At 55.3% G+C, this 22,123-nt stretch overlaps 4 protein-coding genes across 5 annotated transcripts in view; 3 read left to right on the plus strand and 1 right to left on the minus strand.

Annotated features, from left to right (window-relative positions):
- DOCK3 (dedicator of cytokinesis 3) overlaps nt 1-3,176 on the plus strand; it is a 285,077-nt gene extending 281,901 nt beyond the window's left edge. Inside the window, exons 52-54 of the mRNA XM_052637625.1 lie at nt 1,186-1,308; nt 1,811-1,893; nt 2,667-3,176. Coding sequence (XP_052493585.1) covers nt 1,186-1,308; nt 1,811-1,893; nt 2,667-3,176 — 716 coding nt within the window. The remainder of the gene's footprint in view (nt 1-1,185; nt 1,309-1,810; nt 1,894-2,666) is intronic.
- A 3,472-nt stretch (nt 3,177-6,648) lies between these two features.
- Nucleotides 6,649-10,484, plus strand: MANF (mesencephalic astrocyte derived neurotrophic factor). Its single transcript, XM_052643749.1, has 4 exons — nt 6,649-6,772; nt 7,529-7,656; nt 8,448-8,589; nt 10,051-10,484. Exons 1-4 carry the CDS (start codon nt 6,688-6,690, stop codon nt 10,233-10,235), a joined length of 540 nt encoding a protein of 179 aa, XP_052499709.1. The 5' UTR covers nt 6,649-6,687; the 3' UTR covers nt 10,236-10,484.
- A 2,354-nt stretch (nt 10,485-12,838) lies between these two features.
- Nucleotides 12,839-15,872, plus strand: RBM15B (RNA binding motif protein 15B). The gene has a single exon (XM_052643737.1). The coding sequence runs from the start codon at nt 12,839-12,841 to the stop codon at nt 15,524-15,526; it is 2,688 nt and encodes an 895-aa protein (XP_052499697.1). The 3' UTR covers nt 15,527-15,872.
- Nucleotides 15,873-19,355: 3,483 nt separating this feature from the next.
- The window catches only part of DCAF1 (DDB1 and CUL4 associated factor 1), an 82,042-nt gene continuing 79,274 nt past the window's right edge, over nt 19,356-22,123 (minus strand). For both annotated transcript variants that reach the window (XM_052643724.1, XM_052643716.1), the window contains one exon: nt 19,356-20,276. In XM_052643724.1, coding sequence (XP_052499684.1) covers nt 20,218-20,276 — 59 coding nt within the window. In that variant the 3' untranslated portion in view covers nt 19,356-20,217. The remainder of the gene's footprint in view (nt 20,277-22,123) is intronic.

Below are 22,123 nucleotides of genomic sequence, written 5' to 3' on the forward strand. Positions count from 1 at the left end.
AGGCTCCTTCCTTCCCAGGGCCTCTCAGGCGCCCTTTAGGCCCTGGCATTGCATTCCCCACTCAGGCCCTGGAGTGGGAAAAGCCCAGTCCCCACCCTCCTCAATGCCCCCTTTAGCTGTGACTGCCTCAAAACAAAGCTCTCGATACTGAGAGCTCTGTCAGAGAAAGGGCGTAGTTCTCATCAGTAGCGGCGGTTCTCTAGCAATTGGCAGATGGCGTTCACGTATCCGCTGCTGCTCCTTAGACCCCATGATCCAGCCATCCTCCCCCACCACCCAGGTCTTTCTCCCCGGCTGTCGCTGAAGGGCCACTGTTCCAGCCCTAGACTCCTTCCCATCCACAGATGGACACCCTGTGTTACTCTCTGTCCAGGGCCCACTCTATCCACGGCATGTGGGTGCCAGGAACTGGGCCTCTATGCTTCAAAGCACCCAGGGGCTCCACCACCCGCCATCCTCTCTGGAAGCAGAGGTCCCTGCTGGACCCGGCCTGACCCCTGGCTTCATACTCTTTGCTGCCGCAGGCACTGTATGAATACCAGTCCTGCCTAGAAAACTCCCGAGCATCCCAGGCCCAGCCAGTGGGCTCAGAAGCAACAGGGGTGGGCAGAGCTTGTAGCTTACCACAGGCTCTGAGGGCCCAGGCCACGTACCAGCTGCGGACACAGGCATCTGCTGCTGCTCACCCATCCTGCTCCCTGCTTCCCCATGGGATCAGGCCCTGGGAAGAGCCCTGACTCTTAACTCTGGTCAGAAGCTATAGGGCGCACGGGCACACCTGTTCTCGCACACACTCACTCGCCTGCATCTCCCTCTCCGTCTCTCTCCTCTCAGTCTTACCAGCCTGCCCCACTCTCCTGTTCTCTTTTTCCCTCCTAGCAAGCCCGGGAGGCTGCCTCCTTGCTGTACTTCCTCTCGTCTTGCCTCCTCCCGAGTGCTTTTCAGACAGCAGCTGACTCTAGCCATCCTCTTCAGTGGCATCTGCCGTGGCCACTCTCCCCGTGGGCCACCACTGTGTCTTGCTGGGCCAGTGTTTTCTGTCTCAGGAGCTGGCGTGCCATGCCCATGTGTGCTGTACCGAGTTCACACCTGGAGAAGGCCCAGGCAGTAGTAGAGGACTTCCCCCCAACCAGAGGCTGGCTTAAGAAGTAACCTCCCTTCATGCCATCTGTTTTCGCCCTTCAGCGGTGCCAGCAGCCCCCAGCAGCTGGAGCCTGGATAGCGGAGCCCGCGAGGCCCAGCCCTTCCTGTCTGCCCACACGGGGTGCATCCTGGCCCCCCCAGTGCCTCCCCGAAGCCTGCTGCATGGTAAGAAGACCTCCAGCGGGTCCCCCAGGTAGTCCCCAGTCTCAGATCCTGCTCAGGGGTGAGGGCAGGAGCCCTCCGGGCTGAGAAGATGAGCCGACTCAGCTGAGGAAAGAACCCCCTCACCGCAGCCTTGGGGTCAGTGAGGTCTCCAAGTGCAGCAGGTACACTCAGTAAGGCCTTCCTGACCGCGGAGGCTGAAGACGTCGAAAATGACTCCGCAGGCTGTCATCGCCCCACAGCAGGCGGAGGGCCGCTACTGGCTGTGGTCTGTCATTCTGTGGGCTCTGATGCACTCGGACTTCTCGATCTCCTGTGTGGCATGGGTGTCTTTACTCCAGCAGCCTGTGTTTTGAAGAATGTCAGTGAAGAGAGAGGTTTTCCCATGGCTTCCAGTGCTGAGGGGTCGCGGGAGACTCCCGTCTGTGCAGTTGGCCCCGCCAGCTCTGCTGTGATGCAGCCCAAGAAGGGCCCAACTGAGGCTCTGCTTCTGTGTCCTCTGCAGGTCATTACTCCCTACACTTCGACGCCTTCCACCACCCCTTGGGTGACACCCCCCCAGCCCTCCCCGCCCGGACCTTGCGCAAGGTAATGTTCTGAGGTGACAGCCCCCAGGCTGTGAGGGGAGAGACCCCTGAGGTCTGCCTTGCCTGTTCCTCCCAACAGCCCAGCCTGACAGAAGCTGGGGGTGTCCAGAGACATACTTGGGGTACAGGTGACCCACGTGTTCTGTAACAGGCGTAATGGGGGTGGAGAGGTCAGAGGGTCCTGCAGACAGCAACATACGGTACCCAGTGTGTGAGCCAAGAGCAGTGAGAAGCCAAGGGTAGATATCAACACACCACAGTTCACAACGTGAGGAAATGTTAACTGTGGGAGGTCATAGAGCACTTTAAACTGGAGTCCACTCAAAACAAGAAGCATCAGATACCAAACCTCTATGTGAAACTCATTAATTTTTCTGCAAATTGGAGAAGACTGTCACAGATTTTAGCAGCAGAAGGCACTCATCTGGTCCATGGCCCTCTAGGGTTCTTTCTGCCCTCCTCGACGGGCCTGCCGACCCGGCCCCTTCTGTCTGTGCCCCTAGGGCCACAGCCAGAAGCCTGGGACCTAGCTTCACAGGGCACAAAGGCAGGGCCATTTGCGGGCCACAGAAATGCAGGTGATTCTGGGGCTCCATACGCTTGCTGGGGCCAGGGGGAAGGCAAGGGCTTGCTGATGGCGAAACAAGAAATATGCTGCTGATGAGAATTTTAAAGCTCATTAATACAGGAGGCTCTGGGCCTTCTCGGCACGGGGCGGGCATGTCAGCCTGTCTGGAAAGAGCGATTTTCACACTTCTTCCTTTTCTTTCACAGTCGCCCCTGCACCCTATCCCAGCCTCCCCGACCAGCCCCCAGTCAGGCCTGGATGGCAGCAACTCTACGCTGTCTGGCAGTGCCAGCAGCGGCGTGTCTTCCCTAAGTGAGAGTAACTTTGGGCACTCCTCGGAGGCCCCTCCCCGAACCGACACCATGGACTCCATGCCGAGCCAAGCCTGGAACGCTGATGAAGACCTTGACACACCTTACCTCCCCGTCCACTACAGCCTCTCCGAGTCCGCTGTCCTGGACTCCATCAAGGCCCAGCCGTGCCGAAGCCACTCGGCCCCGGGATGTGTCATCCCTCAGGACCCCATGGACCCGCCCGCGCTGCCACCCAAGCCCTACCACCCCCGCCTGCCGGCCCTGGAGCACGACGAGGGTGTGCTGCTGCGAGAGGAGGCCGAGAGGCCTCGGGGCCTGCATCGCAAGGCCTCGCTGCCTCCCGGGAGCACCAAGGAAGAACAGGCACGCATGGCCTGGGAGCACAGCCGAGGGGAACAGTGAGGGGCAGGTAGGCAGCTGGGACACCACCCTCAGTGAGCGGCTTGTCCAACCACTCCGGGTCAGAAAAGCAAGTCCCCCCGCAGGGAGCCCGAGAGGCCTGGCACTCAGGAGAGAACCGCCCGAGTCTACGTTCTACTGCCGTGAACTCGTGTGTTGCCATGTGCAGAGGCCACAGCAGCATGAAGGGTTGTGGCTTCTCTTTTTATTTCGTTTTCTACATTTCCATTTCTATGGGTTTTCCTCTTTCCTTTGTGCAGTAGATGCTGTCTTCCTCCTGCAGTTTCAGACCACATGGAGCTAGATGGAGATACTGCACCACAGAACCGCTTCGCAGCTTCGCGGGGCCCCTGGGGCAGGAGCCCAGGGCCTCCCTCCAGGGCAGCAATGCACAGAATGGAAATTGCACTAGGGACCTCTTCCTTTGCTGCGTAGACAGAAGAGCTCATGGTTGTATTCAGGGATTGCAAGGACCACGTGGACTATGTCACAGGTGGACAAGGGGGCTACCAGCCATTTTGCACAAATGCCTGCTCTTCCATCCAGGAGTGTGCCCCTGGGGCTGGCGAGGCCAACCTGCCGGCACAGGCACGTGACAGCCTAACTGCATGCCCCAGGCCTACTGCCAGGCTTCCGCAGGCCAGCCCCGCCGCCGCCTCTACCTTGGATTTCCCCTCCATCGTTTCTGTTTCTGACCTTTCGCTCCCCTCCACCCCTAACATACCCCATGCCCTGCAGGAGCCCCCTGGTGCATGGATCTGCAGTGGTTGTCTCCTAGCCTCTGGAGCGTGAGTGGGGGTTGGAGCCAGAGGGACTGCCCTTACCACCTTCCTCCCCAGGGCCCGGGCAGCCATGTGTTGAGAGACAAGCTGATAGAGTGAGGCTGGGGTGTGGCAGGGCCGGAAATCCTCTGAGCTTTCGGCCAGCGTGCCTGTCCTCCAGCTCCTGAATCAGGGATTTTCAGCACTACCTCTGAGCAGCGGGGTGGCTGCCCAGCCAGGCTCCAAAGGCCTGAGGACTTGCAATCAGGTTCAGCAAGCTCCTGGGTAAAAGGCGCAGTTGGCAGGGAGGGGGACTTCCCCTCCTAGAAGCAGAAAGCCACACCCCTCCCAGTAGCCAAGTGCAGGATCCCAGCTCCAGGCCCATGGGACCACCACTCAGGGTTCAGAGTGAGCAGGAGGGCAGTTTTTCCAGCCTCCCCAGTCTGTTGGGCAGAAGGCAGTGGTGTCTTTATAGGAAACTTTCAGGTCAGGGCACTGATTTTCCTCTTGGCTTATTAGTTGGGGGAATAGGGTGGGGTGGCAATAGTATTTTACCAGGGTGCTTCTAAGTTACTTTTAAAAGTCTACATAACATTTATTTGCTTGAGTTCACAACTTGACAGTCACAAGGCTGCCTTCTCCTCGTTGAGCAGGTACGTTTTCCGTTAGTTCCTCTTCCACTGGCCCATCTGACTTCCCTGGTTAGGGTGTCTTTCACTTGTCAACAAATGCCAACTTGTTTAACAGGAATGCCAGCAAGTAACTTATGAGCTGAGATGGGGGGCCACGTTACCTTCAGGGCGTCTAGGAGTGTTCTATCACCAGTGTGGGTCCTTTCTGATACTTGAAGGGTGACTCCAAGCAGAGTGGGTCAGTCCAGGCAGGCCTGAACCATCTGTGTTCCCAAGTGTAACAGTCGGGGACTAGCTTTGGATTTCTTAGATAGTTCATATTTAGATTTTAGGGCACTCCTGAACCTCAACCCCTGGACAAGGCAGTCCTCCTGTAAGAACATCTTCCTTCGCCACCTGGTGGTGTGAGAGGGTAGAGAGGGGAGTGTGGGTTTGTTTGGTCTTGCCTTTACAGGGTGAGCCAGGTTTGTCTTTTCCCTCTCCATTTTCCCAAATTCAATGAAAAGGACATATTCCAAATTCCTTTCCTTGGAGAATCAGCCAGTCTGAAGGGAAGTGGGAGGCCAGAGATGAGAATTCTCTGAAAAGATTGTGAAATACTGATTTTCATTCTTTCAAGCTTATTTGTAAATACCTATTTGAATGCTGTGTATTTGTACAGGAATTTGAGCAAAAAATGTATAGAGTGTGCTGTCCAATTGGTATTCAGCCCTATAAATGTGTTTTTAACCTCTGGCATTCTGTGCTTATTTAAAATAAGAAAACTTCTAACCATTTCTTTTGTGTATTTATGTTTAAAATAAGAAGTGACTTAATGGTCTTACCTGTATCAGAAAGCAAAGTTAAAAGAAAAAAAAAATTTGTACTAGTGTCCCAAAAAAGTATTTTACTGTATATATTGTGGTAGCATGTTCTCAATCCAGCAAGTAATGTGAATTTTAGATGTAAATATCTGCCACTTGACTTCCCCCCTTCCCCACTCCCTTGACTGCTGTTATGTGAATTAAAGATGAATACCTGATACTGACCCACTGAATTCACTGAATGGGAGCAGCCGCCAAGTGCCCGCCTCCAACCCTTGTCGCTGGGCTCCAAGCCCTTTTAGCCCCATAAAAATCTCTTTTCCGTCCTGAGCACAGAGCCAACCTTTCCCACGTCCGGCCTTCAAGCACAGGGAGCCAAGACTTGCACCGGAAAGGAGGGCAGCCGAGGGCGCAGAGCGCTCAGCTGGAAAGCAAGAGAGAAAACCAGCCACCTCGGCCAGGCTCCCGAGGCTTGTGAGTAAAAGGGGGAAGAAGAGGTCTTCCTGGCGTGGGGGACAAACCTCTGAAGCCGCCAATCTCCCCAGTAAAGCGGGATGGTTCCGAACTCAAAGCCAGGCAACCAGTCCTGGCCCGGGCGCCCCTCTGAGCTCTGGGAAGGCAGCCTGGAGGGGAGCCCCTCTTACCCGACATCTGTCCGCCCCGACTAGGTCCTCCTGTCTACCTGTCGGGGCAATCTCTGGACTCTCGTCACCGGTTCCCCAAAGGCTGGTTCCCCAGCCCACCTGGTCCCTTAAGAAAAAAGAAAGAAACCTCTTTGGAGCCTTGCCTGCGGCCGGCCGCCCTCCCTGCCTGTTGGGTTGCGGCTGACCACAGAGACCCTGACGTGCACCACGAGTCGGGACCACAGCGGGGAAGTCCGTAGGGTTCTTCGGGAAGACCTGGGGCCCAGAACAGAGGGTACACAGAGCATCTGAGCAGGCGCGGGACAGCGGCCGAATTCCACTCCAGCCTGATGGGGCTCCGCCTCGGCCTCAGCCCCTGCCCCTACCAAAGATGGCGACAGAGCTGCTTCCGCCGCCTCTGCGGCCTCTTCCTGCGAGCAGCCCCGGTTCAATCAGCGGTCGACAACTGTCTAGGGCGGAGGGCGGGCGATGCCATCAGCCAATGAGGAAGGGTAGCGTGGAGCCGCTCTTCGGGGCTCCGAGGAGCGTGGACCAATGGGGGAACGGTGTGTGGGAGAGCGTGGGGGGCGCCAGCCAATAGGGAGCCACGGCGCGCGGCCGGGACCTGGGGGCTGCGCCGCACGGCGGGCGCGGTTCAGTCCGGCGAAGGCGGCAGAGGCGGCGGGTTGTGGAGGATGTGGGCCACCCACGGGCTGGCCGTGGCGCTGGCTCTGAGCGTGCTGCCGGCCAGCCGGGCGCTGCGACCGGGTGACTGCGAAGGTAAGGCGGAGTTGGTGGTCCGAGCGCTGTGGCCGGCCTGGCGGCGGCGCTGAACTCATCCAAACCACCGAAAGGCTGAGAGGCCGGGGCTAATGCGGGCGGGGGCGGCCGGCCCCAGTGGGGTCGGCCAGAGGAGGGACCAACGCCGGGTCCAGAAAACATTTCCTAGGCCTAAAAAACATTGGTCTGACGAGGAAGTTAGGACTAGATCGTACAGACAGTTTGGCCTGAAACTGAGATAACGCCGGAATTTTGGTCCTTTACCATCACTGGGCAGAAGCTCCTGGGAGCGGTTCTGGCTAAGGTGGGGAATCCTGAGGGCCGCCCGTGGGCACCGCGCCTGGTGTGATATGATAGGGTTGCAAAGATTCACGTTGGGGTTCGGTGTTGCGTTTGGAAATGAATAGCGTTTGCATCGTTTTTTTCTCTTCGGCCTCTAGTTTGTCCATTTATGAGGTCACAGTGAGCCTATCTCAAGGACACGTGTTCAATTTGAGTTTAAACTTTATGGAAATAGCAGGGAGGAGCTGTTTGTGGGTCATTAGGTGATGCTCGTTTCCCGCATCCCCTGGGTGTACTCGGGGACCCAGCAACCCGGAGCACGGTTCTGTCTACCTGTGGGCACCCGAGAAAATCCGGTGGTAGAAAAACTCCCCTTTTCTCCGTGTCTCCTATTAAGATTGCTGCTGGAGTTCCCGCCTGGTGAATTGGCCTGCAACTTGGTGATGACTGGAGCATCTTCCTTGTCTTTTTCAGTTTGTATTTCTTATCTGGGAAGGTTTTACCAGGACCTCAAAGACAGAGATGTCACATTCTCTCCAGCCTCTATTGAAAAAGAACTTATAAAGTTCTGCCGTGAAGCAAGAGGCAAAGAGAATCGGTTGGTAAGTAGCTGTTTGGCCCTCCCCAGGCTGTTCCTGGCCAGCGTTTTAAGAATCCACTTCCTAGGCCTGGAGGTACAAGACCCCGCCCACTTGTCTATGGAGGAGGCCAGCTGTTCTGTCAGTGAACTAATGTGGGTCTGAAGTGCTTTCTGTATTCGGCTGTTGGGATGTTATCCTCTTAGTGTTGATTAAGCACCTACTGTGTACTGGACACCGGAAATATCAGGGGAGAGCAGTGACAGGCAAATGATGGCAGTGGGATGCAAGTTGTGCAGAAAATGGACCAGGAGGGTATGGTAGAGAGGGTGGGCACTAACTTAGTAGTCAAGAATTTTTCTGAGACAGGGTCATCATCATGGAGGGGGAAAGAACATTACAGTCAGAGGGAACAGCCAATGTGAGTGCCCAGAGGCCAGAGCAATCTTGGCATGAGTGAGGACCGATGATGATGATGGAATGGGCACAGGGGAGGCTAGGGCTGAATTAAGTACAAGAGCCCTCATGAAACAATAGTTTTGGTAGCCTCAGCTTCCCTGGCAGTCTCTGGTTTGTCTTTCTGTTTAAAGGTTTGAACCTTGGTGCATTTTAAATTCATCTGGTGGCTGTCAGTTCTGGGACCAAGTGTGTACTAAGAGCCTGGGGTTTATGCTGAATCTGACTGCCAGTACAGGCAGGGCGTGGGAAAATGAGGTCCTGGCAGAGACAGAAGATGTTTTGAGATATCCATGTGCCTTGGAGGAGATAGCTCTCAAGGGGCGCCTCCTGAAGGCCATTGTCCTTTCTTGCCACAGTGCTACTACCTTGGGGCCACAGAGGATGCAGCCACCAAGATCATCAACGAGGTGTCCAAGCCCCTTTCCCACCACATCCCTGTGGAGAAGATCTGTGAGAAGCTCAAGAAGAAAGACAGTCAGATCTGTGAACTAAAGTATGGTGAGTGTGGTATTATTTAACCAACACTGAACCCTCTCTGTGCTCAGGCATTAATGGAGTGTACTTTCTAGCTGGAGTAGGCAGGTGATAAACTAGCGTCTTCATGAGTGAGTTATGTAGCAAGGTTGGTGGTGGTAAATGGGCAAGGGCACAGACTCAACTTTGCATCCTGGTGGATGGAGGTCAGAATCCGCCTCAGTGAAAGTGCAAGTCGCTCAGTCGTGTCTGACGCTTTACCACCCCATGGACTGTACAGTCCACGGAATTCTCCAGGCCACAATCCTGGAGTGGGTAGCCTTTCCCTTCTCCAGGGGCTCTTCCCAACCCAGGGATCAAACCCAGGTCTCCCACATTGCTCCAGGAGATCTTCCCGACCCAGGAGTCGAACTGGGGTCTCCTGCGTTTCAGGTGGCTTCTTTACCAACCGAGCTATCAGGGAAGCCCAGGAGGTGACATTTCAACAGACTTTGAAAAGGAAGTGGGGGATTAGCCACTGGCACAGCTAAGGGAAGAGCATTTCAGGCAGAGGACACAGGCAGATGCAAAGGCAGGCAGTGCCATGCCCAGTGGGTGGGCAGGTCATGGAGGGCCTTGCATGTTGGTAAAGATTTGGGTTTTAGTCTGAGGGAAGATGAGAATGTTGGGATTTGAGCAGAGAAGGGATGTCGTCTGACTTGGCTTTGATAAGCTTGTCCTGACTGCACACTGAAGGCTGAGTGACTTTGACTATTTTGAAAAGAACAGCTGTGTCCCAACAGGAAAGTGTAAGGTTATGGGTACACAGCACCTCTTTTGCTGAAGAAGTTTCCAGTGGGAAAAACAGTTCAGGTCTTCAGAAAGAATCGGGGCCAGAAGAGTTGTTCTCTTCCATAAAACTGAAACAGCACCAGCATGTTTTACCATGAATTGAGTGTCCAAGGGCTGCGTCTTAGCCCGTTGTGTCAAGGATGACTGGTCTTCTGAGAGTGATCCTAGTTCAGTGTTTCTGGCACAAGGTCTCTCTGTGATCACAGGTGGTCATGGAGAGTAAGCTCCTAATTCAAGAGCCCGACCAGGGTCTGTGTTGGGAAACTGAGGCTAGGGGATCTGTCTGCTCTGTCACCCTAGAACTCTCCTTCTCCAGTGCCACGAGCTCTACCGTGACTGTTTAGTAAAAGGCACTTGGAGTGGGCGCCATATTCCTCCTAGAAGGTTCCTTCTGTAAGGAGCACATGGCCTCCATCTGTCCCTGCTGGCACTGCATGTCTGGGGTGTATCATGCCAGCGTGAGACCCGCCTTCCTGGTGACGGGGCCTGGGCCAGTCCCCGTCCTGGGGGCACTGGGCACTGACACCTGCATGCACCTCTCCCCCTACAGTCAATAGGCCTGCTTGTTTCAGGTGACAGTTGGGCTGTGCAAGGACTGTTGGGGTCCGCAGTTGCTCCCACCCAGCTGGTTATTCTCTCTGCTCTCTCCTCCAGACAAACAGATTGACCTGAGCACAGTGGACCTGAAGAAGCTCCGAGTTAAAGAGCTGAAGAAGATCCTGGATGACTGGGGGGAGACGTGCAAAGGCTGTGCGGAAAAGTCTGACTACATCCGGAAGATTAATGAACTGATGCCTAAATATGCTCCCAAGGCAGCTAGTTCACGGACTGATTTGTAGTCGGCTCGACCCCTGCTGCTCCTGAGGGAGAAAATACTTCATTTGTGTCTACCCCAAACAGCCTTTTTGTAATTTATTTTTTAGGCAGGCTCCTGACAAAGTCAGGTCTGAAGCCTGGAGCTTTCCTGATGATGCTGGGTGTACAGCGTCCCCTTGGGGGAGATTCACTTTGTTCTGTTGCCCATTTACTCTAGGACTTCAAAGTATGTCTGGGATTTTTTTATTAAAGGAAGAAAATTTCTAGCTGTCCTTGAAGAATTAAAGTGAATACTGAAATAGGGCTTTACCCATGATGAAGATTTCACCGGTTTATGCTTTCCGGTTTACAAAGAGTTTTCAGGTATATTCACATTTGTCTCTCAACCACCAGGCAGTGCTGGGATGCCAGGACAGGACATGGGGCCTGCCGGGCTGTGCAAGAGTGGAGAGGTTCTCAGGGAGGAGATGGGGCTTGATAACCCCCAGCCCACAGGGACTATCTCGAGAGGGGGCTGGGTTGCAAGCAAGATGGGTTTAATGCAGTTTTCTGCAGTGATGACTTCAGTAACTGAGTATGTTCAGTACTGTCACATTCTGAAGATACTCGGCCTGGCTACCTCCATCAGCCACTGTCCAGATCTGGCCATCTGCTTGCTAAACTCAGTTTGTGGTCCAGTGTCAACCCTAAGCCTCTGGTACCTAGTTGGGATTTTGCAGGATTGGCAGGAGCTGGTTTTTACAAAGAGCCAGTGAGAGGCTGTCTTTTGCCTTTGTTTACCCAAGATAGGCCTAACAGTTGAAGTCCTGAAAGGGTGTCCCTGGAGTCTGGTTTTTTAGTTGGTCTTTTTGGGGTTGGTGCACAGGAAACCCAGTGACCAGCATGAACTGTGACTCAGTGGACTGCTCCTCCTGCCCTCAGAGACCACCACAAGGGGAGGACTAAGAAACTGCGTGCATGCTCTGACCTCGGGTCACGTCATTTGTGCAGTTCCTAAATTCAGTTTGCCAACGTAAAGGGCCCTCAGCCGGCTGTGGGGTTCACTAATGGCTGTGAGCAGCAGGCCCACAGTTTTCATGTCTGAGAAAAGTAAGAATGCACTTGTTAAGCCAAGTGTTCCCTATTTGGAGGAATTAGATGGGCTGTTATGATCAGACAAGCAAAGTTTTCTGAGCCCCTGAAAGGTGTTGGGAAACTGCATGGCTAGAACCAGCAGCTGAGTTCTGGTGGCCTCTGTGTCCTCCAGGCTACACCAAACAGGGAGGACAGCCCAACTGCTACCTGAGGGTGATCCCCAATGTTATCTTTAAAAGGGTTAACTCCTGGAAGCCGCCTAGGAGACCTGGAACGTTAACAGGTGTTTCTTGTAAGACGTTACTCTAGTGCACCTGCGTTAGCTGCTGCAGGCGCTCCTCGCAAAGGCTTCTGGTCGTGGGAGGGCAGAAGACGCGCATGCGCTCTTCCCCACGCCTCGGTTTCTGTGGCTTAAGTTGGGTCAGGTCTTGTGAAGCCTCTGGTTAACTCTCCATGGAAAATGAAAGTTTCCCTGAGGGGGCTTGGCACCTGCACAGGATTTCTCCTTCATGTCACCACCATGGAGGTGGATACGAGAGCACTGGCCAGGGAGAGGTAAGCATGGCAAACGGTAGCCGCTGGGTTCAGCCTTCTCTTCGCCCTTGGCTCCGTGACCCTGCCCTTACAGCCCTCTGTGTACTCGAATGCCCAAGCGGAGCCTGTTCCCACCCTAGAAAGTGAAGTCTCTCAGTCGTGTCCGACTCTTTGTGACCCCATGGACTGTAACCTATCAGGCTCCTCTGTCATGGGATTTTGCAGGCAATAGCACTGGAGTGGATTGCCATTTCCTTCTCCAGCGGATCTTCCCGACCCAGGGATCGAACCCAGGTCTCCTGCATTGTAGACAGACGCTTTACCGTCTGAGCCACCAGGGAAGTCCACCCTAGAAACCACAGGTTTTGGATTTCTGTGCCCAGCCAGGGACCCAACAGGTCTCACCGTCTGAGTGCATAGCCGTGGTTCTCAAGGCCTTTCGGGCGGCTGCCACAAGTGAACATGAACGCAGGGGATACTCGAGATACGGGGTGTGGTTTCAGGTCGTTAATGCCGGACCCAGTCAGTAGATGCCAAGGAAGGGCTTAGAGGTGGTCACCCAAACTTAGTCCTGGGATTGGGGGAGTATACTATAAAGTTTAAGGCCTGGCACACCCACGCCTGTGAGGCCTCTAACCAGGAGACAGAGGCTTCTGTCTCCAGAGCTCCAGTTTCTGTGGAGCCCCGGGCCTCGGCCACGCCATCCACAAGGTGGCGCCAGAGCTCACAGTGCGGGCGTTCTCGCCAGCTAGCCACAGGGTCATGTGGTATGGGGCGGCGCAGCCCGATGACGCACGCCCGGCGCTGCCCTCGCCCCGCCCTCCATGGGGTCACGTGGTCGGCCGGCGCAGCCTGATATCGCGGCGCCCCGGCCCTCAGCGCAGCTCCCGCCCCGCCCCGTCGCCGCGCCGAGTCCTTTTGTCCAAGATGGCGGCGCCGGGGGCGCTGCCTCCTCGGCCGCCGCCGCCGCCGCTGTGAGGGGCCTGCGGGCCGCCCGCCCGCCAGCCGCGCCGGCGCCATGAAGAGGCAGAGCGAGCGAGACTCCAGCCCGAGCGGGCGCGGCTCGTCATCATCGGCCAAACGGCCGCGGGAGCGCGAACGGGAGGCAGAGGCGGGCGGGCGGCGGGCGGCGCACAAGGCCTCGGGCGGCGCCAAGCACCCCGTTCCAACGCGGGCCCGCGACAAACCTCGCGGTAGCGGGGGCAGCGGCGGTGGGCATCGCGACGGCCGAGGCGCCGGGGACGCGAATCACCGTGCGAGCAGCGGCCGCTCCTCGGGTTCGGGCGCCGGCGGCGGGGGACGCGGCGGCAAGGCCTCAGGGGACCCAGGCGCTTCGGGCGCGTCGCCCCGCGCATCTCCACTACCGCCACCTCCGCCGCCGCCCGGGGCCGAGCCCACGGGTCCCGGCTCCTCAGCGGCTGCACCCGAGTACAAGACGCTGCTCATCAGCAGCCTGAGCCCCGCGCTGCCTGCCGAGCACCTCGAAGATCGGCTCTTCCACCAATTCAAGCGCTTCGGCGAGATCAGCCTGCGCCTGTCGCACACGCCTGAGCTGGGCCGCGTGGCCTACGTGAACTTCCGGCACCCGCAGGACGCGCGTGAGGCCCGCCAGCACGCCTTGGCCCGCCAGCTACTGCTCTACGACCGTCCGCTCAAGGTGGAGCCCGTGTACCTGCGAGGCGGCGGCGGCGGCGGCGGCGGCGGGAGCAGCAGGCGAAGCAGCAGCAGCAGCGCCGCCGCCTCCACTCCGCCCCCGGGCCCGCCCGCGCCCGCAGACCCGCTCGGCTACCTCCCGCTGCACGGCGGCTACCAGTACAAGCAGCGTTCGCTGTCCCCGGTTGCCGCCCCTCCGCTGCGGGAGCCCCGCGCCCGCCACGCTGCCGCAGCCTTTGCTCTAGATGCGGCGGCGGCTGCCGCCGCCGTAGGCCTATCCCGCGAACGGGCCTTGGACTACTACGGGCTGTACGACGACCGCGGGCGACCCTACGGCTACCCGGCCGTGTGCGAGGAGGACCTGATGCCCGAGGACGACCAGCGGGCCACGCGCAACCTCTTCATTGGGAATTTGGACCACAGCGTGTCAGAGGTGGAGCTGCGACGGGCTTTCGAGAAGTACGGCATCATTGAGGAGGTGGTGATCAAGAGACCCGCCCGTGGGCAGGGCGGTGCGTATGCCTTCCTCAAGTTCCAGAACCTAGACATGGCCCACCGGGCCAAGGTGGGCATGTCGGGTCGGGTGATAGGCCGCAATCCCATTAAGATAGGGTACGGCAAGGCCAACCCCACTACGCGCCTCTGGGTGGGTGGCTTGGGACCTAACACCTCACTGGCGGCTCTGGCCCGGGAGTTTGACCGTTTTGGGAGCATTCGGACCATTGATCATGTCAAGGGAGATAGCTTTGCCTACATCCAGTACGAGAGCTTGGACGCAGCCCAGGCCGCCTGTGCTAAAATGAGGGGCTTTCCCTTGGGGGGTCCGGACCGGAGGCTGCGCGTGGATTTTGCCAAAGCAGAGGAGACTCGGTATCCCCAGCAGTACCAGCCCTCCCCGCTCCCTGTGCACTATGAGCTACTCCCCGACGGGTATACCCGGCACCGGAACCTGGATGCCGACCTGCGGGTGCGGGACAGGACCCCTCCGCACCTCCTGTACTCAGATCGAGAGCGGACCTTTTTGGAAGGGGACTGGACCAGCCCCAGTAAAAGCTCTGACCGCAGAAACAGCCTCGAGGGCTACAGCCGCTCAGTGCGCAGCCGGAGTGGTGAGCGCTGGGGAGATGGGGACCGGGGCCTGCCCAAGGCCTGGGAGGACAGGCGGAAGCGCCGGAGCCTCTCCAGTGATCGCGGAAGGGCCACCCACTCCCCTTACGAGGAACGGAGCAGGACCAAGGGTGGTGGGCAGCCTGCGGACCGAGGCTCCGACCGCACCCCGGAGCGTAGCCGCAAGGAAAACCATTCCAGTGAAGGGACCAAGGAGTCCGGCAGCAATTCCCTCAGCAACAGCCGACACGGGGCGGAGGAGCGGAGCCACCACCACCACCACGAGGCTCCCGACTCTTCCCACGGGAAGAAGACCCGAGAGAGCGAGCGCAATCATCGGACCACTGAGGCCGAGCCCAGGCCTCTGGAAGAGCCAAAACACGAGACCAAAAAGCTCAAGAATCTTTCAGAGTATGCCCAGACGCTGCAGCTGGGGTGGAACGGGCTTCTGGTGTTGAAAAACAGCTGCTTCCCGACATCTATGCACATCCTAGAGGGGGACCAGGGGGTGATCAGCAGTCTCCTCAAAGACCATACTTCCGGAAGTAAGCTGACCCAGCTGAAGATTGCCCAGCGCCTTCGCCTGGACCAACCCAAGCTCGATGAGGTCACACGGCGCATCAAGCAGGGGAGCCCCAATGGCTACGCAGTGCTCCTGGCCACGCAGGCGACCCCCAGTGGGCCTGGCTCTGAGGGGATGCCTGCGGTGGAGCCTGGCCTACAGAGGCGGCTTCTCAGGAACCTGGTCTCCTACTTGAAACAGAAGCAGGCTGCAGGGGTGATCAGCCTGCCAGTGGGTGGATCCAAGGGCAGAGACAGCACAGGCATGCTCTACGCCTTCCCGCCCTGTGACTTCTCACAGCAGTACCTCCAGTCAGCGCTGAGGACACTGGGCAAGCTAGAGGAGGAGCATATGGTGATAGTCATAGTGAGAGACTCGGCCTAGCCCAAGCCTGGCTGCGCCAGCCTGTCTGTCAAGCAGTTATTTTAAAGTCTGACCACCGCTGCCCTGCACCCCCTGGCCCGTCGTACACCCTTGATTTGAATTCTCTGCTGGGTTACTCCATTTCATTTGGTAGGGGACCAAAGTCCTATCTCCCCACCAAAAACTAAGTTCTTAGGTTTGGGTTTTTTTGGTTTTTTTTACCGTAATGAGAAGGGACTCCTGTCGTGTCGGCTTCTAGTGTATGAAATACTGTCTGCTGTGCTCTGTATTTTTTTATTTTTTGACTAACTGTATGGAAAATTGTCAGTAAAGCCTTTGTCAGAGGATGGATTTTTAATCCTGTTCAGAGTCCTGGTTTAATCACATGATTTTCTCGAAGGATGGAAGACTGTCCCCCGCTGCCTGCACACAGATAGGTGCCTTCTGGCATCTTCCCACTGCCTGTGTGTCTCCCAGCCCTGCTGCACTGGTGCTTGTCAGTCCCCAGCTCTTGGGGCTGTGGTGGGGCTCCATTCACAGGAGTTTCTAATTTGGTCTGAGAGCAAGTGGGTTTCATTTCAGACCCTGCCATGCAGCCTCCACAGAGCCCACTGCACAGGAAGGGGTTAAGCCTAAGTCTAGCTAGCCACTGTGGTGGTGTCTTTCTTGTTTTCCTGCCGTGAACAATCTGTGTCCGTCAGGTTGAAGAAAGCACCTAGTTTGCAGGCGTTTTTGAAAGCGGGTAGACCTTCGCCGTCGTGGTGTGGTAGTCATGGGAGGAGCAGTGCAATATTGGGGTCTTGGTGCCTGGATGTGCCCAGCTTCCTCCTCTCGTTAGCCTCCCTTCCCCGCTTAATGCAGCAGCCTGGGGATACCCAGGTGGAGACAGCGCTCCTTCGGACTCCCAGGGGCACTGGTGGTCCGACGTTGGAGTGGAGGGTGGGAGGCCACTTTCCTTGGTTAATCCCTGAACTTTTCCCAGTGCTTGTGAATCCTGGCTTTTCTTACAATTGTTCAGGGCTGGTGTGGGCCTCTGCCCGGGCACTGGAGCAGAGTGAGGGACATGGGACCTCTGGCCTGAAGAGTTTTTGGTGGAGGACAGTGGGTTAGGAAGATGCTCTTGTAAACCGACATAACTTTCTTTCTCAGGTGCAAGGTGGGCGCTGGTGCCCAGGGCCTCCTGCCCTGATACTGCTGAGGTGCAGACCACTGGAAAATGGGGTTCCTCTCTGGGGACGTGTCACAGTTGCTGAGGTGTCGGGCAAAACCCGTGCAGGCTGGGGAGGGGAAGACGGCTTGCAAACAGCCCTGAGCTCTCTGACCACGTGTCTCTACAGGCAGCATGGCCAGCGTGGCAGACGAAGCCAGCAGTGTCAGGGACCAGGGAGGGACATCAGTCACACAGCAGTGGCCACCACAGAACAGCCCAAACACTTTTTCAGAATGTTTGTGGCAGTTTAGATGGTCCAAAAGCATCACTGTCAAGGCTGAGGGGGAAGAGACGCTCCAGTAAGGGAAATGAGCCCCCGGTGACCAGGAACCGAGGGTTCTGGTGACGCGCTGTCCCCTCTCTAGGTTTGGTCCACTACCCTAGCTGCCACGAGACAGGGCAGGTGTTTTGAAAATTGGTGAGATGGAGGCTGGGGCTCAGTGTGGACCTCATGGAGAATACAGGCCTCTCCACAAGAGCAGTGAAAGGTGACTTTCTGAGACCTTAGAGATTTAAACGGGAAGGAAGGTGCCTGGGGAAGCACTGCTCCCTGGGCTTCAGCTGTTGCTAGTGAACAAGCGCGTTCATAATGTGCAACACTGGAAGTGTTGAATGTGTGTGTTTGTGCTTGAGTTTCAGCCACATCTGCCAGGTATCTGAGCAAAGCAGTGTGGGATGCAGACCACAGCTGCACCATCCCAGGCAGTGGGAAGCACTGGAAGCCGGAGTGGCCTCGTCGTACTTAGAACAGGCGGTGGTGTTTACTCAGTCGTGTCCGACTCTGTGCGACCCCATGGACTGTAGCCTTCCAGGCTCCTCTGTCCCTGGGATTTCCCAGGCAAGAATACTGGAATGGGTAGCCATGCCACCCTCCGGGGGATCTTCCCGACCCAGGGATCTCGTGCATTGGCAGGCACGTTCTTTACCACCGAGTCTTCAGGGTTAAAGCAGGTGAAGTCGGGACAAATGCCCAGATCACAGGCCAGAGCCGCTTTGCTGCCCCAAGTGTCTTTGGGCTGTTCTTCCGTAGAGTAGGTGGTCAGGACCCAGAGCACTGCCTGGCTTTCCCCAAACAGAAGCCTGCTAGGAAGTCTGGTTGGAGAGGACACTGGGACCCGTGCCTTGTTCGCCCTTGTCCAGGGATAGGAGCTCTCACCCCAAGTTGAACTAGAGTTTTTCTGCGTTGTGCTCATTTCTCTGCCTCGACTCTTTTTCCGCTTTCATCTTTTCAGTTGGAGGGTAATTGCTTTACAGTGCTGTGGCGGCTTCTGCCACAGCGAAGCGAGTCAGTCGTAAGTATGTGTGTGTGTCTCCCCTCCCTCCGCCATCCCCATGGGTTCCTACCTGAGGTGTGGCTTAAAGGCAGAAACCAAGAGAAGGCGAGATTTGCCTCATGGTGGTTTGGTGCCTTCTGCATGTTTCCTGAGGGACTGAGGTCCTCGGCCTTGGCAGATAAAGAGGAGGGCTGATGTTCCCTTTGCCTCCTGGGGCGCTTCCCTAAGGGTGTGTTGTCAGGTCGACCAGGATTCTGCTTTCTTGCTGCAGGCCCCCCTCTCCACCCCAGAGACCCGTGGGTGGGTGCTCCCAAGGGCTGCTGGCAGAGCTCGGGGAGACTGGGGCTCGGTTGAGTTAATGACTAGAAGAGCAGTGCTTTTAGAGCTTCTTGACTTTTAGCCTTTTTTTCCTGTAACGCACCAGCAGTCAGACTAGTCTACTGGTTAGGTGTTAGCAATCCATTTCAGCTGAGGCATGAAGCAAATTAGGAGCTGAGACCTCTGCCTTCCAGAGGATTACAAGGTGCCTGGCGACACAGGTCCCCTTCAGTGTGTGTGAGCTCTGTGGTGCTCCGAAGCCCAGCGGGGTTTAGCAGTCTCGTCTTGTTTACTTCACAGATTTGTCCTCTTCTCTCAGCAAATGGAGAAAAATCTCTTCAGTTAACAAATGCCTACAACAGAAACTGAGTAAACTCGGAGAGAGACTAGGGTCTTCTACTTCTTGTGGGAAAGAAGGGGATGAGGAGGATGAGTGGAGGTTAAGAGCATTTGGTACTTTACTTGGTGGGAACAGTCTGACTACAAGGCCAGCTGTAGAAGCCAGTGAAGTGCCTGCTAACCCAGCTTCCACTGCCCCCAAACTGCCAGGGTCTCCTCTTGTCCTCCTCTTAAGAAAACAGTAACAGTGATGGCCACCATGCTTTCACTCCTTAGGTCGTCAGCTCATGGCTCACAATGTCCCAGGAGGGGCCCCTAACACTCCAGCTCCCCCACACTGATACCCCGGAGCTGCCTTCCCGCTTCAGAGCCCAGGATACTCAGTGGGGGGCGGGGGGGGGGGTGTCTGGGGGTGGGGGGGGGCACACAGTGGGTGGTGTCTTGAGGACCCCCTCTGCCCCGCGCCAGTAGACCAGGGCTAGATGCTGACGAGGCTGCTTTTCTCCCCAGAGTGCTTTGAGCAGAGCGTGCTCGCACCCCGTCTCGGGCTGCCTCTGGGAGGCATCTTCTCTGTTGCCTGGGCTAGAGCTGCAAGGTAAGGGACCCCACCCCACTTCAGTGAAAGAGAACAGGGAAAGGCCATAACAAGCAAAGACAGACTTGTAGTTTTATTTTGTATTTTTTTTTAAATAAATACACTTTACATTAAAGAAAAAAGGCCTTTGATTTGTAATTTCCACATTGGGGAGAAAGGAAGAAAAAAAGATTTTTGAAAAACTGAATCACAAAGAAAAATAGAGGGAGTGAACTTATATCCTAAGTTCCCTCAACTCCACAAAACCAATATCCACAATGACCTTGCTGCCCCCAAGCCGTGAAGGTGGGTGAACCTAGGCATTTACTCAGCAAACAAGCAGCGCCTCTTCCCCACCTCTGGCACGAAGGAAAACAAATTAACCTGACGGCATATGAGGCAACAAAACAGGTTAAAAAATCATATATTATATTTATAATAAAATATTCTTAATCCTTATCAATTTAAGAAACCACGATTTTCCTTTTCATTTAAATATGTGTGTAAAAATGCCTCTATATTGTTCTTTAGACATCATTTTCTTTCATAGAAAATGAAGTGCAGGGACAGAGACCTGGTGGATATAAGTTCATACCCTCAGTTATAAATGCCTTTTTTTTTTTTCTTTTTAAAGTTTTATAAAAAACTATTTCTTGTTCTTTAAGTAAAGAACATTATACAAAGAAAATATATTGTGAAATAACCCCAGAGACATGTTTTTTGTTTTTTGTTTTTTTCCCTTGAGGAAAGATATGTCCATCCTAGGAGAAGGGGAAAGCAGAATAGGGCCTAACCCCTGTTGTCTTTTTGTGGTTGTCACTGTTCTTAGAAGGACTCTCAGATTCCAGTGAGACTCTAAACCATAATTCTCTGAATGCAGGGCCAGGGCATGCAGTTCCTTAAGACAGCCCTGGGAGAAAGGGAACGGAAGATGTTCTGAATTAATCTGACTCAGTTTCTCTCTTGCCGAGAATCTTTTCCACGTCGTGCTGACTCCTCACTCGTTTAGAGATAAGATGATGTCATCTTCCAAATCAGAGTTGTCAGAGCTGTCAGCTGAAAGGTAAGGAGAGGAGAGACTAGATTACACACCAGGCTTCCAGGAATAAAGCACCTGCATACACATTTATGCCTGAACAAGGTTCATTACCAGGTTCCAGAAAGAAGAAAACACTCCAATTATCTCCTTGGAGCTGGCTCTGGAGACTATACTATTTTGGCAGTGGTGGTTACCCCTGGGGTCTCTTGCTTCCCTTTCAAAAAACCTGGCTCTGTGGTGCCATCTTGCTTCCTAGAGCTTCCTCCTGCCTGAAACTCAAGCCCTAGAGAGACAGGCACGCGCCCTCTGAAGCTCTTACCCGTGGTGCTTCAAGAGGCTACAAAGGGGTGGGGCAGAAAGCGGGTGAGTGAGTGAGGCCAAGGGGTCCTTTGGCCTCTGGAGTCCCCGGGCAGAGGCTGCCAAGGCCCCAGGACCCCTAAAAAAGGCAGGCTGATCCCAGTCAAGGATGACATTTCCGTTCAACTCCGCCACTCTGTTCTCAGATTTAATAAAGACATAGGTAGGCAACCTAGGATTCATAGGCATTTCTAAATAGAATCTGCAGGGAACGTATTTCCAAAAAGATACAGGCCAGAGTAAGCAGCAATATCAGAGAAGGGGTGCCTAGCAGCTAGACCAGCAGGGAGCAGGTGTGACACCTGACAGGTGGCACTGTGTCTGGCCCTCTGCTTGACCATCTGCCTACCGGGCAGTGAACAGACCACACGAACACCTCTGGAAGGCTCAAGGAACAGGTGAACGTAGGTAGTAACAGAAAGAACCCTCAAAATTACATAGACAGACTGTGTGACAGTGCCTAGCTCTAATATTTACTGAGTGAAGGTAGAGAAAAGGTCTTCGTGCCCAGTTGGATTGCTCACAGCTCAGGAAGCTGTGAGACAATTTTTAACAAGGTTTTCAGGGAAGTAGGTCAACAGGTCCTGAGCTGGAGCCCTGCAAATGCCCACAGGCCCTGGGATTCCCAAGAGGAGAGGGACAGCCGCTGATTCCAAAGAACCCCTCAGTGGCCCTTTGCCAGGCACCTTAGAGCCTCCTCTGGGGACAGCTGAGAGAAGGGCATGTCCCCAAACCTTCACTCGCTACAGTCTCCTTTAGGAGGACAACTGAACTGGACAAAGTAAAATGGAGAAAAGTGTGGCTGTGATAAAATGAAATCCTGAAGGTAAGCAAAAGTAATGGCTGGGAAAACCAGTGTTCCTGGGTCTGACAGGGCACAAGACGGCCTGACTTCACTGGTGAGGAGTGGGGAAGACAGGACAGAGATCAGACTACTATCAGACACGGCTAAACCACAAACTACGCCTCCGTGGCTTGCTTGCTGCCACAGCTCCAGAAGATGTCAGCAGAGAAGGGTGCCGAAGGACAGCACTGTGTCCTGGGCCCATGGCAGACCTTAGGGGAGCCCCCCTGTGTGATCTGTGAACCCACAGTGCCAGACCCTGAAGCTGAAGCTATCTTAACCACCAGCTGCAGAGCTATTAAGAATCTTAACTCATTACTGACCAGGAAATTTTTGCAGAAACTTGACGCCTGTAGCTGGCGATTTTTAGTTTGGCTGTCCAAAAATTATTTATTTCACTAATACCTTTCAGGATAGTTAAACCTGTGTGTGTGTTAGCTGCTCAGTCATGTCTGACTCTCCAACTCCATGGATTGTAGCCCACCAGGTTCCTCTGTCCATGGGGTTTTCCAGACAAGAATACTGAAGTGGGCTGCCATTCCCTTCAGGACCTTCCTCACTCAAGGATCAAACCTGGGTCTCCCGCACCGCGGGCAGCTTCTTACCCGTCCTGAGCCACCAGGGAAGCACACCTATACATCCAGTACTGGGAGTGTCAGGTTC

This window comes from Budorcas taxicolor, chromosome 1, assembly GCF_023091745.1.
Source record: "Budorcas taxicolor isolate Tak-1 chromosome 1, Takin1.1, whole genome shotgun sequence".
Classification (NCBI taxonomy): Eukaryota; Metazoa; Chordata; class Mammalia; order Artiodactyla; family Bovidae; genus Budorcas; species Budorcas taxicolor.